The following is a 15841-nucleotide window of genomic DNA, read 5'->3' on the forward strand; positions in this document are numbered from 1 at the left end:
GCAGTTTATAGGCAAAACCCTGCTGTGATTGGCCGTTGTGATTGACAATTGACATTTATCGTTTTTGCGACTATGCCTAAACCTAACCTTAAAGTCAGTAAGACTATGCCTAAACCTAACCATAACCTCAGTAAGACTATGCCTAAACCTAACCTTAACCTCAGTAAGACTATGCCTAAACCTAACCATAACCTCAGTAAGACTATGCCTAAACCTAACCATGCGTAGCCAGGTTTACTCATCTGCGAAGAGAAAAGCCTGGTCACGATATGAGGCAGAGAGTGGTTAGAAAGGTTGGACTTCCACAGTGTGAATTTTCCCGTAAGTTGTCTTTTTATTTTTTTTACAGTGCGGTGTTCCTGCAAACGTTTTCCCTGCTGAAAAAAATATAATCTGTTCTACTTCTCCCGCTCCATCGTTTGCGCTCGCAATAAACATTATCCAAACAAAACAAGTTTAGAGCTACTATTTTTGATTGTTTCGCTGCAGGATTCCGGATGGGGACCCAAATCGATTCAGGTCCCCATCCGGAATCAATGGGGGTAAATTTACTATAATCACATTTTTGTCTTAGGAATGCGACAAAAAACTAAACTCAAGTCTCCATTGTGTGAGTAATCAATAGATAAAAAGTCATTTTTGGGGTGAACTACTCCTTTAACCTCAGTAAAACTATGCCTGCCAGGGAGCCAATCAGACACAGCTAAGGCGGGTCTATCCCATAGCGTTGGTGGAATTCATAATCAGGCATCTGGGACATGGTTAATGTGTACACCGTACCAACAACTACAGAGTAGGACATGGATCTGATCAACAAGCATTTATTAAAATATATCTTTGAAATTTTTTCTGCATGATATTTTACATTTCATGATGTTTTGATACAATTATTTCAATATTATACACGTTGCAATTTGTAAACTTGTGAATACTTGAGTGAGAAACGAGCAAAATCCACATTTTACAGCAACTCATTGATAATCAAAGCTATGTACATAATCTTGACATTTTGCAGTTGCAATCAAATAAAATGCACTCTTAGACTCACTGGTCGGGATCATTGGAGAGAGGGAGGGAGGGCAATCATGTTAACTCTCAAATACCTGGAACGCGCCCGAGACGCGTTAGATTCAAACCACTTTAACCATTATTTTATGCTTTAACTATTGAAAAATCGTGAAAACGTGTGCAAGTCTTTGAATATCTTTGACCCGATCTTTGACCCGACTTCTAAATCCTTCTTCTAAATCAGTGGTTCTCAAACCTTTTCATGTCAAGGACCCCCAAAATTACAGGTATTTGGCGACAGACTCTCTCTCATCTCAAAATAATTATGTTGTTCCAGGGACCACCCAGAAGCAAATACTTGAGTTACAAATGTTCGCTTTTGCAAAAGAAAATCTTGATTTTTCAAAAATAGCAGATTTACAAGCTCGCAGCGCAGCACTCGGTGCCGCACTGTGAGCTTGTATATCTGCACTGTGAGCTTGTATATCTGCTATTTTTCAATAGTTAAAGCAGTCAATAATCCTATGCCTAAATGGGTTAACCACAAGAGAAGCTTGTACGTGCACCTTCTCTCTGCGGTGAAATTAATTTCAATTTGGGGGTCCTTGACTTGAAAAGGTGCTCCAACTCAAAGTTTGAGTTGTTCAGTTGAGTCGTCGTGAAATGCTCTGTTTCCTACTTGCAAGCTGAACCAGTAGTGGCAACTGGCAAGCAAAAGGAACATGCAACAGTGGTTATCAAACTTTTTTTAATTTTTTTATTTCAAGGACAACCCGTTTGTAATGCATTACGCCAGGGATCTCCATAAGTCTTGAGAGAGTAAAACTGGAACCAAATGGACCCGTAAAGGTTCATTTGCATTTCGTTGCTGTCGGGCAGAAACCTTGCATCTCTATATTTCATCTTTTTTGTTATGTTCATAAATTCATTTCCTATTTTATACTTTGTCATGAAACAGTGTCACGCTAAAGTAGCACAAAAAATATATATTTTTTTTTAATTCAGGCCAACTGACAGTGTACATGTTTTGTAAATTCATGATTTATACAGTGTGCTGTGCAAACTTGTCTGGTGTTTTTGGAGCGGTGAAAGCGCTCCCAATGAACAGGTATATCCGTGGGTATGTGGCTGGCTGGCTGGCTGGCTGGCTGGCCCTGTCCGTAGCCTGGGCAATACCTTGAGTGGCCACACACAACACACTAGTTAAAGGAGGGGCGCTGTTTTGTGCAGGCCAGGCACACTCACCACTCACTCACAGGCACAGTTTACACTCACTCACTCACTCACATAGGGTACAGCTGCTCAAATTCACCGCTCCACTTCGAACCGAGGTTTGATTTTTTTTTAACCAATGAAAATGTGCTAACTAAATAATAACTACTTGATTGATTTTTTGCATTTCCTGCCCGACAGTGACGACGAAGCGTCACTGTCTGTTTGGAAGTAGTCTGACATTTTGAAGCATGTTGCACAAAAATCATAGCTTGCTTTGTCAAAACTGTTATTTTTTCTTTTTAAAGCTTTCCAAAATAGTGAAAACAGACAATCTACAAGTTCACAACGATAGGTTGGCTATTTTCGCGGTTCATCTCACAAGAACTATAGAAGAATTGAGTGATTAACATGGCTGACAAGTACAAGTGTGTGCCTGTGTGAGAGGGGTGTTTGTCAGATGTAAGAAGGGGAGGGCTCCAAGGGGAAAAGGTTGGGGGAAGCACTGGGTCTAGTTGTTGTAAGGGCCTCTGTTCTTCAGGAGTTGGTTGAAGACCACTGGGTGTAGTTGTACGGGCCCCTGTTCTTCAGCATCTGGTTGAGAACGCTGGTCTGCCTCAGCACCCTCAGGTTGGCCATGTCCTCTGCAATGACAGGCACGTCGCCACCGCGGGGCGCTGTGCCCTCGCTGTCACTGTCGCTGTCCGACAGGCCGCACAGCAGAGCGTCGTTCTCATAGGTGGGGAAGAAGTATCTGTGGAGAGACGGAGAGGGGAGGTGTAAGGTTTCACATAGGGCTGTCACAATTATTTTGCATAATTGTCAACATCGTTTCCATGTTGAGAAATAATATAGTTACAAACACTTTCAAAAAGTAGTGGAAATATTTCCACTATCAATGTTTCAAAGTATAAAATTGTCAAATATGTCAGTAATTTCTTTTTATATTTAAGTTATATGTTATGATCGAACTCCCTTTGGTCCGACCAACTAAACCTAATTGTGACAGCCCTTTTCACACATTATTTGCTACCAGTGGTGAAAAAATAACCAAGAGGATTTATTCAAGTACGTTTACTTGCATGTACAGTATGTCCATTTGTCGGTGCTTTATACTTCTACAGTGCCACAGTACTGTACATCTCAGAGGAAAATGTTGCACTTTTCAAGATTTAAATTATTTAGTCAATTTCATACATTAACCATTTAATCTCTATTTTATAAGACAATTAGATTATGATACACCCCATAAACCATCCATGGATTATTATTTCTTTCTTTTCTTCCCACATTATTCCTAAGAAATTAATTTTAAAGTAGACCAGCCACCTGGTCATCAAATGATTGGCCCAGGAATGCGACAAACAAAAAATAAATCTCCATGAATGCAAGGCTTTGTGGGGTAGAAAATAAGTCATTTTGGGGGCTAACTACTCCATTTTCTCCTTTAACAGGTGTGGGCCCGCCGGCCATATTTTGACAAACAACACGTTTAGACAAGCCTCTGTGTTACTTGCACTGCCAAGCTGTATACCATTTCAAAAAGCTAAGATTCTTGTGATTCCGAATCCGCAAACCATTTGATTATAGCACCGAAACTCACGCCGCAAACAACGCAGAAGTCCGACATAAACAAACAAACAAATATTCATAAATCTGCTGCTACTCACGTTTAGAGTTGGATTGTACTCCAACATCATATATTTCCACAACAATGATGTTCTTGTGTAGAGGAAGGGTAAACATGATAAAATCCATTGATTGTATAAAGTCCAAACCACATTTTCTGCCAAGAAACCTCTGTACAACTATAGTCACGGATACAAGCGTGATGTCAGAGTAAGACAATCTTTCACGTGTTTTTGCTTCTAACTCCAGTTCAGGTTTTCAGAATTACAACTCCATGGCTTCCAAGCTCCATACAATGATTGACACTTCATTTCACCCAATTGGAGCTTCTAGTCCTGTCTCAGTCGTCTCCCAGTCCCCCAATAGCAACCAATAGTATGTTCTCAGAGGAGGTCCATGACTCCGTTTCATGGCCCATATATTCAGCCAATGGCAGCAGGTTGTTCTGATGACTGGCACTTCTTATAGCCAATGAAATTCTCCACAAAATGTGTCTACTTTATTTTGGCTGAAGTGAACTACAATACCCAAAAACCCCTGTGTAACAGCACCACTGGACGTGCGTAAATACGCAGCAGAGCGCTGAATGTCAGACCAAGAGTGTTAGGGCTGTCAGTAAAATAAATACATAAAATAATAATAATAATAAATAAATAAAAATAATAAAAAATTAAAATTAAAAAAATCCAGTCTATTAGCCCTTTTTTTACCTTTTTATATGATATATGCAAATGTCTCCAAATGAAAGCGCATAAACATACACTTAGTAAAACGTGTAAAATATTCATATTCTGTAGTTTTATCATGTCCTTTGAAATTGGGCTAGGTAAGGCTTCAAAATGTGTCCACATTGTGTTTTTCAGCTCCTATATGATAATAACAGTGTTATGCAGGCATCTATTTACTGAAAATATTTAGGCGAGGATTAAAAACCTGCTATTCCAGTAAGTTAAAACTTGCATTACTCAATGTCAATTGCACACAGAGTGATTATTTATTTCTGGGTAAAACTTCAAAATGAGACCATGCCCAATGCATTACTCCAAATGGTTTAAAAACAACAATCAATTTACCTGTACTTTGGGTACGTTGTGTATAGGCGTTTTTTGCAAATTATACAGGATTGTTAACAGGTTAACAACACACTGTATGGCGCCCGATAAACAAAAGAAGCAGAGCTACAAGCTCAAAACACGTGACTTTTACTTCAGAAACCGTCTATAAGACAAGAGCAGGAGACACTGGTTGATGCAGCAGAAAACCCATTGAGCAGTGAAACGGTAACAGCAGTAAATGGGACACTGAGCCTAGGGGAGTGCAGTTAAGAGTTTGGTGCGTAGGTCAGAGAAAAGCTGAACGATCAATACTGGAACTCTACTAAATACAGCCTGAACAAGCAGCTCCGCCACACTGAGATCAATGCTGATGGATTAATCCCATGATCAGGGTGTAAAAGTGCTACAGAGTGGGAAAAGTTCTGTTAAAAACAGCAGCAGACATTTCAGTAGGAGTTTATATAGTCCCACTATCGGTGGGACGCTAAAGCCCCTTTTCCACTGCAAGGTGGAACCAGAACTTTCCTATTTTTTGGTTCTGGTTTTGTTTCCATTACGTACGGCCCGGTTCCAGACGTGGTTCCTGGAACCTTTTTTAGGTCCTGCTCCTGAGGTAGAACTAAACTAGTTTGCCCTCCTGGCGCCCAAACTGTGGAATAGACTCACTCCCTAGCTTCTGCCGTGGACTTAAGACTCACATCTTCAGACTCCACCTAAACCCATAGCACTACCGTAACACTCCCCCTTCCCTCAATGACCATCAATGACCATACATGAAGCTAGATAGCATTTATTTTTATGTTTTAGAAGTTTTTTACTAATTAGGTGCGTGGTCCAAACTTTCAATCCCTCTCCGGGTAGATCAGGTTTGGATCTGGGGTGTTAACAGTAGTGTATGCGATTTTTTTGGTTCAAACAATGTTTTTCCATTAAAACGTAAAGTCTATATTGCAGTGGTATAAAGTGTATAAAGCACGCTCCCTACCTACCTGATTACAAGTGACCACTGGCCTTTCCTCTAGCACCACCTTCAGGCCAAAGTGTCAACTTTGCACACAATATCTCATCATAATCTAATAAAACAGATTGCAGGGTTGAACCCCAATGATTTTGATGACCCCATGGCTTTTGTTCTACCCTCACCCTTTGGCCAAAATGGCTCTTCTGGACTCTCACTTTGCACTGAGATTTATTTCCTCAGTCATTTTGGCCCCCCGTTACACCTGTTCTATTTGTACACTCTTGGAGTTACAGATTGCGCTGCGGGGCATTGTGAGGTTTGGTGTAGACTAGAGGGGGAAAGGAGCAAACCAAGTACAGAGCCAAAGGTAAAGTTTACTAGGTAATGAGGGTTTTAAGTGAAAGAACAAAAAACAATGATAGTCAATGAAACCATCTATGAAATCTATGAAAAAGTTGAATCTGCAACAAAAATGTAGTGTAGTAGGCAGGGCAGGAATTTCAGGGAGGCCATGAAGGCCATGGCCGTCGTTGCCCCTCAGTTTGGCCTTGTGCCCCTCCAAAAAATGGCATGTCCTGAGGCCACAGTGGCCTTAATGCCCCCAGACTGTACCACTTTCTCCTCTGTCTCTGTCTTGTCAATATGTAGACACCATCTTTGATTTGTGCAGGGCTGAACATGGATCAGATTTTAAATACCAAATTATCCTTAACCCTTAAATTCAATTAATTCTTTCAATGGATTAAAATCTTGTTATATTTGATGGCCTTCCTACCCTGGCATTTGGCACTTTGTGCCCTCAAGAAATGGACAACACCAAAGGCCAAGTGGCCTTGACCCTAAAATGACGAAATTCCAAGCCTGGTAGTAGGGGTCCCTGCTTCATCTCTCGCTCAGCGAAGGGATCCTTGGACTGAAAAACCTTAAGTTAATTATAATGATGACATGTAGTGAGAACTTACTGAGGCTGGTCCCATGCAGATATCTGTGGTAGCTTCATGACGTGACCAGAGTCCATGATGTGACTCAGGGCCTCGGCCTTGGAGCCAAACCTCTCCTGGCAGCCGTAGCAGCGACCCTGGTGGATCTCCCTTCGGATGTAGTTCACCAGCTTCACCTGCTGGTAGAACCTCAGATCTGTGGACCAACACAGGACATTAAAATGATCATTATTCTTGAAGAGCGTGGACTACTATATCATTGCTGTCGGGCAGAAACCTCTCGTCTCCAAAAGTAGCAGATCCACAAGCTCCAAACACGCCACGAAGTGACGCTTGTTGAGCTTGTAGATCTGCTACTTTTGATGCTTTGGAATTTGAATCCTGAAAAGTAACGAGGTTTCCACCCGACAAAGACAATATCTGCTATATATAAAAAAAACATTGTTATGTAACTTTTCATATATGACATGCCCAAAATAGAGATGAATATATATATTTGTTATAATCAATTCATTTGATTAACTCTTCCACCCGTATAAAGAAGCAATAAGAATAGAAATAACTAGTTCCATGGTTAGGACAAGTGTTGTGTATAAACATTAAACAGCACAATAAAGCATGTTTTCTGAGAATTTACATCATACTGTAATTTATGAGCAATCTTGAACAACTTGGTCCAACTACAAATGACATAACATTGTAGGGTTTTACTCACTGAGTTCTGTTCTCAAGCCGTGGAGGTCGAAACCATGAACCTTCTAAAAAGACAAGGAGGAAAACAATTGATTCATATTCACAAAGTGGCCATTTTGCTCTTTAAAGCACACTACAACTGTTTAACCATACAGTGGAGTGTAATCCATGTGTGTGTGTTTAAATCTGTTGTATTGTGTGTTGTATATTACTAATAGACCGATGTCAGGCCATTTTCGACTTGGCATCCTATCCTACATTGAAGCTATAGTGTGTATAGCTTCAAACCACAGACTATTGATGTTCTAATAGTTTTTTTGTGTGATTTCTATCGAATTTATTAAATAGGTTCTATCTAAAGTTGTTTTAGATGACTATTTATACGCATTGGATGTATCAATGTTGATGTATTGATGTACTACCATGCGCTATCCTTACTTATTGTAAATCGCTCTGGATTAAGAGTGTCTGCTAAATGCCTGAATTCTAAATTGTAAATTGTTGTACCTGCAATCCTGCATGTGTGTGTAGATCAGTTGTATTGTGTGTGTTACCTGCATGTGTGTGTAGATCTGTTGTATTGTGTGTTGTAGTGTACCTGCATGTGTGTGTAGATCTGTTGTATTGTGTGTTGTAGTGTACCTGCATGTGTGTGTAGATCTTGTCCATGGTTTCAGACTGTTGTTCACAGAACAGACACACTGCACACACTGGGTGGGCCTGCCAGTCTGACCAATCACTGAGGAGATCAAAAACATTAATTTCATGTAGTACAGAAGTGACTGCTGGGCAGGCCATACGAGCGGTGCGCAGCGTGAGCGGCGCAGCGCCTTTTCTGGTTGAGCGTGATCGAGTGAGATTTAAAATGGGTCTGAGCGGCGGTGGATCGATGATTTTGAACCGAGGCTCGTGGCTCACGTTACGTTAGGCAGTAGGCTTTTTGTGTTGGGATTGGGAACGCTTGTGGCAAAGGAGAGACACGCAGCAAAATAGGCTTACTTTTATTTCTTTTTCTGTTTTGGCTGTGATCGACAAATTGAGCGGAGCACGGAGCGAGCGATGCACAAATCAGGTTGAGCGACGGAGCGGGGGGGAGCGCAGCGGCACAGTGGCGAGCAGGACAACAGCCCTCTGGAGTGGGGAGCGGCATTTCTACTCGCTACGCTCCGCTCATATGCCCTGCTCTCTTCGCATTCAATCGGACTTTTTCACCATTTCTCAGACGTTTGAATGCAGAGAGTATCCACGGGGTATCCTGTTTCCGTGCACTTTGATGTACGCATGCGCCGATATCTGTCGCCTTGAATATTATATTCCCCTCACGGGAATCGAACCCAAGCCGTGGGTTTGTTGCATCCGTGCTCTACTGACTGAGCTAATGAACGGATGATGTGACTCCTTTTTTGTGCATTTATCTTTGACGTGGATAGTGCTGGAGACGTGCAGTGGGGTAGACGTGGATAGTGAGGGACTGAATATTTACTATTCTGTCCATAACGGCACATATCTCGGTAACGCGGCTGAGTGGGATTGGTCGCCGTTCCCACCGCTCGTCGCGGCAACTCGGCTCGCTAGCGCTCGCCTCGGTGGCGACTCACGGGGGTCATCGGCGCCCAATACCGCGCCGCTCCGTCGGGGTCTGTGGCGTGGAGCATTACACCGGGGAACAGAGAATCCATAGCCTCTAGTTCGATGCTGCAATTCAGCTCAGGTTTTATTATTGTGTACCTCTGAGGTTGACCACTAGATGTCGACATTTCACTACTAATCAAGCCACTGTTTCATTGTTTTTTTCTCAACCATCCACTGTGAGATACCGGGATACCCAGTATCCGGTATCTACGGATACCTCTGCATTGAAGCGTCTGAAAACACGTGAGAATTTCGCATTAAGTGCGTTGATATCATTCGAAACAGGTGCGCTGGGAGTGTATGTTCACAACGCCACACGTTGTGAGCTCGTCGATCAGCTATTTTCTTCAAAAGCTTTCCACACAATAACAGAAAACACACTGGTATTTAGAGCCCTGAGGATCCCCCATCTGGTTTAAGAGTCATAGAACTTACTCGTCTTCGTCATCAGCCATCTCACGGTCGTCCTCAGACTGCACCTCCTCCCATGTCTTTCCAAGCTCCTGATGGAAACGATGGGGGTCCATTAGAAGTGGTGCACAGGTTATTTGTTTGTTAAAATAAGTTTTTAAGTAGCTATATTAAATAGCTTATCGCGATAATCTCCAATAATTGCCTCTAGTAATGATTCCAGGCCTACCAGGTAGTTGATGACATAGAAGCGGTCGTACTGGGGGTTGTTGGCGTTGATGCGACGGTGGGCTTTCTTCCTCATGTGATCCTTCAGGGTGGTCTTATCTCTGAAGGTCTTCTCACAGTACAGACACTGTAGACTGACAGACACACACACACACACACACACATACACACAGAGTGTCAGTAGAGTGTCAGTAGAGTGTCAGTAGAGTGTCAGTAGAAACCAATGATTCTCTATGACCTCATGCACACCAGCTCTGAATTTGCCGTGCGACGAGTGGCCGCGCATTCAATCGGCAGTCCGATTGAATGCGAAGAGAGCAGTCGAAGCTGGTGGATCTGACTACAAACAATGCATGAGAACAAGTGACCAGGATATACAGTAGCTGCATCAATTGAAAGAAAAGGCTGACAAGAAGGGATAGCAGAAGAAGAGTTAAGTGCTGGGGACAGGTGAGGTGTAATGTGAAGAGTCTTCAGACCATGGCGGGACATTGAGAGTGATATGCATCTTTTGACTTCAATAGCTCCATTTGGAGCTCCATTTATCACTCTAGCCATGAACAATGCAGTGGTTGACTCCACAACATGACACCCGAACCGATGCGGTGTGCACGCACTCACACAGCCTGTGTGCACGAGCAGTAACCAAGAAGCCATTAAAGCAGACTCATTTACGTTAAGCACCTTTCCAGCCCGCACGTAAAGCCATTACTCCACTGCTAACGTTCCATATTGGCATCATGCAGGGGAAAGTAGCCGGTGTCCATTTCTGTTTTATTATTTTGTTCCGTCACTCTCCTCGTTCCATTTACGCGACGCTTTACTTTTAGGCAATTAGCCTGAACACGCACACACTATCAGCCTTGTAGGTCAAAAACTGTCGCCACTGACTTCACTAGAGCATTGTTTCTCAAACTTTCATGTCAAGGACCCCCAAATCACTGTGTATTTGGCCGCAGACCCCCATCTGAAAATATTTCGTGCCAAGGTACGTACAAGATTTGTGTTGTTCAAACGATTCAAAAGTTATTCCACACTTTTCATCGCCATCTACAAGCTCAAAACTTGTGGATCTGCTAATTTTGTGTGATACTGTAGTACAGTATGAACAAGTACTGTAGGGCGTTAATTTATGAAATACATAATATGGAGATAAGAAGTTTCTGCCCAACAGCAACGTATAAGGGTTAAACTGACTGATTGCTATTTTAACACATTTTCTGGGGACCTATACTGTCTGGAACCCCCCTCAAGGACCCCTGGGGGTCCTCAGACCCCACTATCTGGTGATCCTTACTTGTCTACAGTAGTTTGTTCTGTAGTGTGTCTAAGGACCCCTGGGGGTCCTCAGACCCCACTATCTGGTGATCCTTACTTGTCCAGTTTGTCCTGTAGTGTGTCCAGGAACTCTGTGCAGTACACAATGTTGTCTGGCAGCCCGATGCTGAAGGAGTGCTCCCTGGCCATGTGGTTTAGCAACGTGGACCTGCAACCAGTCACACACAACACAACATACAGAGTAAGCCTGAGCATCTCAAACATTTTCAAGTCAAATGAACCTCACTACATGGTGTGAGCTTGTAGATCTGCCAGTAGACCCTCTGTAGCAGCAGACCTGTTTCCAGTGAACTCCTCGCTGCAGAACATGCAGACACGGTGGAAGGTGGTGTCGTCTCTCTCTCTCTGCTGCTGCTCCAGGACCTCCACCTGTGGCCACAGAGGGAGAGAGACACGCTGAACCAGTGTTGATTTTGTCGACTAAAACTATGACGAAAATGTTCGTCGACTACCTTTTTTCACTGACGAAAACGAAACTAAGCTATGATGACTAAAACTACGACTAAATATAGTGGCAATTTTGTCAACAAATAAAAGCTAGACTAAAATCTCATGGTAGAGACTAGTGGAGAAGAGATCCAGTAGAACTAAAAGACAAGTCATTTTATGTTTGGTTGCACTCGGGTGTTGCACTCTGAAAATAACAGATCTACAAGCTCACAACGCGTCGCAGTGCGACGCGTTGTGAGCTTGTAGATCGGCTATTTTCAGAATGCAAACAAGTGTGTAAAATCAGCCATTACGACACCATCAAGGCCCGCCAAAAAAATGTTGTCGACAAAATCAACTGTACATTTAGTCTGCTAAAATCGTATATTTAGTCGACCTAAACGAAAACATTTCAGATGACTAAAATATGACTAAAACTAAATCGCATTTTATTCAAAAGACCAACTAAAACGAAATAAAAAAAATTGCTGCCAAAATTAACACTGCGCTGAACCACAGCCTCTTGTGGCTTACTGCTTTTTATTACACAGCTTGGTTGAATGCTTGATTCTGATTGGTCAATCGCTGAAATCAGCGGTGTGTTATTTCTTGATAACAGACCGCTCCGCTCTATATCAGACCGATGCCTAATCAAAGGCTCAGCGCACCTGCTGCTGCACTGCGTGAATGTTATTCCGTACCCAACATGACAGCCATGTAAACAAACACACAGTGTCATTTACAACTAAAAGTTGCACTCAAGAATGTTTTTTTTTAATATTTGAAGTGAGAAATAGACGATGCAGTATCAGAAAATGGATTCTATTTGATCAACACTTTTCAGAGGCGACCGTGTTGCACTGGGCGGACACTCACCGCAACACTCGTGGAATACTTTCTCTACTGTAAGCAAGGAAATACTTTGTATTCTTTTTAGTTTAATTTATTTATTAAGTAGCCGTGTAATAAGCGGGATAACGTCTGGCTCAGCGGTCATTATCCAGTGATAAAATATATTAGACTGATTATAATAATGCTCACCAGTCTCTTCTGCTGCAGCTGCTCCCTCAGAGCACGGTCTTCAGGCAGCACGTCACACAGCAGGAAGTAATGCTCCTGTTTGTCTGCAAAGAAAGAATTACATTTAAATATGACCAAGTCCTAATTTATGAAACCACCCACACTAGCGTTGATTCCTAAACAATGAACACCATACGTAAACTTATGTTTTTGTGATATTGTTCCTGCTGTTTAACTGCCAACCAGGTGAAGAAATCACAGATTGAGGTGTTAACCTTTGCTTTTATATGAAATATCCCAGGCTATTACTATGTTATAGAAGATGCTTCTGAATTGCTAGTTTGACCACTTCAAATGCTCTAATTTTAGAATAATAAACAAAAATTGAGATCTTTTAGAATTTAGATCTATTTTTCTATCTATTATCTGCACAACATGCTTCCATAGAATACACGCTGGCTTCTATAGAACTGAGAACAACAACCAATTGAAACAACCACTTGAAAGACAACCAATCACTGGACGGTACACCCTGTGCTTAAAATAGCCGACCTACAATCGCCAAGTTGTAGATCAGCTATTTCTGGAGCATAAATTAATTAAGTATTACTCACCAACAGGACCTTCAGAGTTGGTCTTTATCACGCTGCAGAAATCTGTCAGGGGTTGTTCTAAGAATCTGCCTTTCCAGTAAAGCATGTACCTGATTGAGCAGGAAAAAAAACTAAATAAGTGCACTACTAACATATGCCAATATCTGAACATTTTTTTTAAATATCTGTCTACATAAATCAGGCTTCCCTGAAAATTAGTCAATATTGCATAAAAAAGGAGTTTGTAAATTGGCACATTGGAGAATAATTATGAAACCTTTGGTATAATTTCAAAAACACAAATCTTGTCTTATGGGGGTCCCTGGCACAAAACATTTCCGGATGGGGGGCCCAGTTAAAATATTATTATTCTGGGGGTTGCGGCCTGAAAAGGTTGAAGACCTCTGTGTTAGAGAGATGGAGGCGGCTGTGTGTTTACTTTGGGAAGTGGGCTATGAGCTTGACGTCAGAGATGACCAGCTTGTGCTCCAGCACCAGGTGTTTGAGGAGACGCTCCTTGTCGGCCAGCGGGGCAGACTCAGGGCAGAGGAGGCACACGGCCACCTCCTCCTCCAGACTGCTGCTGCTGCTGGCTGCTTCATCTGGGAAACACAGGGCCTCCAGGATGCTGTCCTGTCCATCTGTGGAGACAACCACACACAGGGTTCCCACACATTTTTACCAATTAATCTCCAAAACCTTTCCAAAACTTTTCCAGAATATTTAACCCAATTTCCAGGACAATATAACAATAATTCAGCTCAATAACAGGTCGCTTACTCCTATGCGCAATGCCCAAAGACAGGTAGTGTATGCCAGTGGTTCTCAACCTTTTCAGGCCGTGACCCCCAAAATAATCATGTTTTAACTGGGGACCCCCCCACCCTGACGAGCACTAAGAGTTGAGGAATTTTGCATAACACGGTTTTATTGTGAAAATAGCAGATCTACATGCTCACAACGCCTCGCGTTGCGAGCATGTAGATAGGCTATTTTCACATTTTCTGCCTCTAATATTTGACAATATGGCCCATGTTTAATTTGTCATTTCAGAGGTATTAACAAAATCAATAACCAAAGACAATGCATAGATATTTTTTCAAGGACCTTCCATGACCCTTGATCAATTGCAAAACATTTCCAGTACTGGAAAAATATTTTTCTAATTTCAAAATATTTCCAGGAATTTCATGACCGTGGGAACCCTGGACACAGTCACTGCACTAGTTATTCATCAATAACCACTTGAACCCTTAGATCAGAAATTACGACATTAGAGCAGTGGTTCTCAAACTTTTTTTTTTTGTGCCAGGGGAACCATAAATTGATGTATTTGTATTTGTACCCCGACTCCCATCTGAAAAGGTTTTGTTTGCGTCAGGGACCCCAGAAGTGAGGATCTATTCTATGTTAAAGAAATGCAATATTATTCAATATTTCTCTCAAAAATGGCAGATGTACAAGCTCACAGTGCGTCACTTCGTGCCACGCTGTGAGCTTATACATCTGCAATTTGTTGCTGCTATTTTTTCATAGCAAACATATAAATGAATGAAGTCACAAGTGGTTAAAATGATTGCGATGTTAGGTTAACTACTTTTGCTGTGGACCCCCTGGAACCCCCCATAAGGACCCCTGGAGGGCCCCAGACTACACTTTGAGAAGCCCAGGTTAGATGGTTGTGGATAAAATAAGAGAGGCAAGGTTGAGATGGTTTGGACATGATGTGTGCAGAGGAGATGAGACAAGCCTGTCACAATTATTACATGGCCTAATCGTATTTATTTGAGGTAATCACACTTTAATTGTCATTATAATTAATTAAAAATAGTTGTTAATGAGTTGAGTAGGCCTACACAGGATCCCAATGGAAACAAGCCATAGGGGCTTTCTTAGAAAAATCATTTTAGCAGACCTTGTACTGTAGGCTACTGTACTTCCCTCCCTGTACTTGTGTCAGCAAAATTGTAATAAAGTATTCAATCTACCATACACCATACAATGTGCTGTGGTCCGTGTGAATCTCGCGGGAATGTGGGGATTCCTTTACATTAAAATGTTTGAGAATCTCTGCTAGAGCTGTACAGATCTTCTCTTATGGGGGTCCCTGGCATATATTTTCAAATGGGGTGGTCCGCGGGATAATAAGTGTCAATTTATGGGTCCTTGACACGAAAAGGTTGTGAGAACCACTACTACATACAATATGAATACATGAAATGTATGTATCACAGCCATTCTAGGCTTAGCATGGAGCTAACGGGAGTGGAAGAGATTCTACACAGCTCAGGTTGGCAACGACACAAAACCACCATATATTCTTATACACAAACAAAACACCCTGAAAGCAAGCAACGCTGTAATGACAACACAGACATGAAGTTAGTGAACTGGTGTAAATAAATAAACTAGGAAAAGACAACATGCAACTTACCACTTTTACTAGCCATGCAGGCAGCCATTTAACGTCACGTGGTCAAAACAGCCAACAGCCGACCAATCAGAGGGCAGCCTCACATAAATGAACCTGCATTACACGTTTACAGGCAATGCCCACTAGATGGTGCTAGAACTCCACACTCTTTTACCTCGGCCGGTTTGCACCTTTCATGTGCAAGCATAAAGTGACAAATAAATGAACCTTGAAAAGTAAAAACATTAAACAAAATAAGTTTCAAAAAAAGAAAAGTA

At 42.0% G+C, this 15841-nt stretch overlaps 1 protein-coding gene across 2 annotated transcripts; it reads right to left on the reverse strand.

Annotated features, from left to right (window-relative positions):
- Nucleotides 1-807: 807 nt before the first annotated feature.
- znf277 (zinc finger protein 277) lies at nucleotides 808-15633 on the reverse strand. Of its 2 annotated transcripts, XR_013962497.1 has the most exons (13): nucleotides 15585-15633; nucleotides 13590-13791; nucleotides 13172-13260; nucleotides 12579-12661; nucleotides 11386-11477; nucleotides 11146-11256; nucleotides 9772-9904; nucleotides 9567-9634; nucleotides 8142-8238; nucleotides 7522-7564; nucleotides 6828-7002; nucleotides 1551-2974; nucleotides 808-1103 (listed from the first exon to the last, which is right to left on the reverse strand). XR_013962497.1 is itself a non-coding variant. In XM_080736480.1 (12 exons), the coding sequence occupies exons 1-12, from the start codon at nucleotides 15610-15612 to the stop codon at nucleotides 2758-2760; spliced, it is 1338 nt and encodes a 445-aa protein (XP_080592606.1). In that variant the 5' UTR covers nucleotides 15613-15633; the 3' UTR covers nucleotides 808-2757. The 2 variants fall into 2 exon arrangements, 1 of the variants encoding a protein (XP_080592606.1); XM_080736480.1 differs by having other exon boundaries at nucleotides 808-2974.
- Nucleotides 15634-15841: the final 208 nt, after the last annotated feature.

The sequence above is a fragment of the Nannobrachium achirus genome (assembly GCF_963921795.1).
Source record: "Nannobrachium achirus genome assembly, chromosome: 11".
NCBI lineage: Eukaryota > Metazoa > Chordata > Actinopteri > Myctophiformes > Myctophidae > Nannobrachium > Nannobrachium achirus.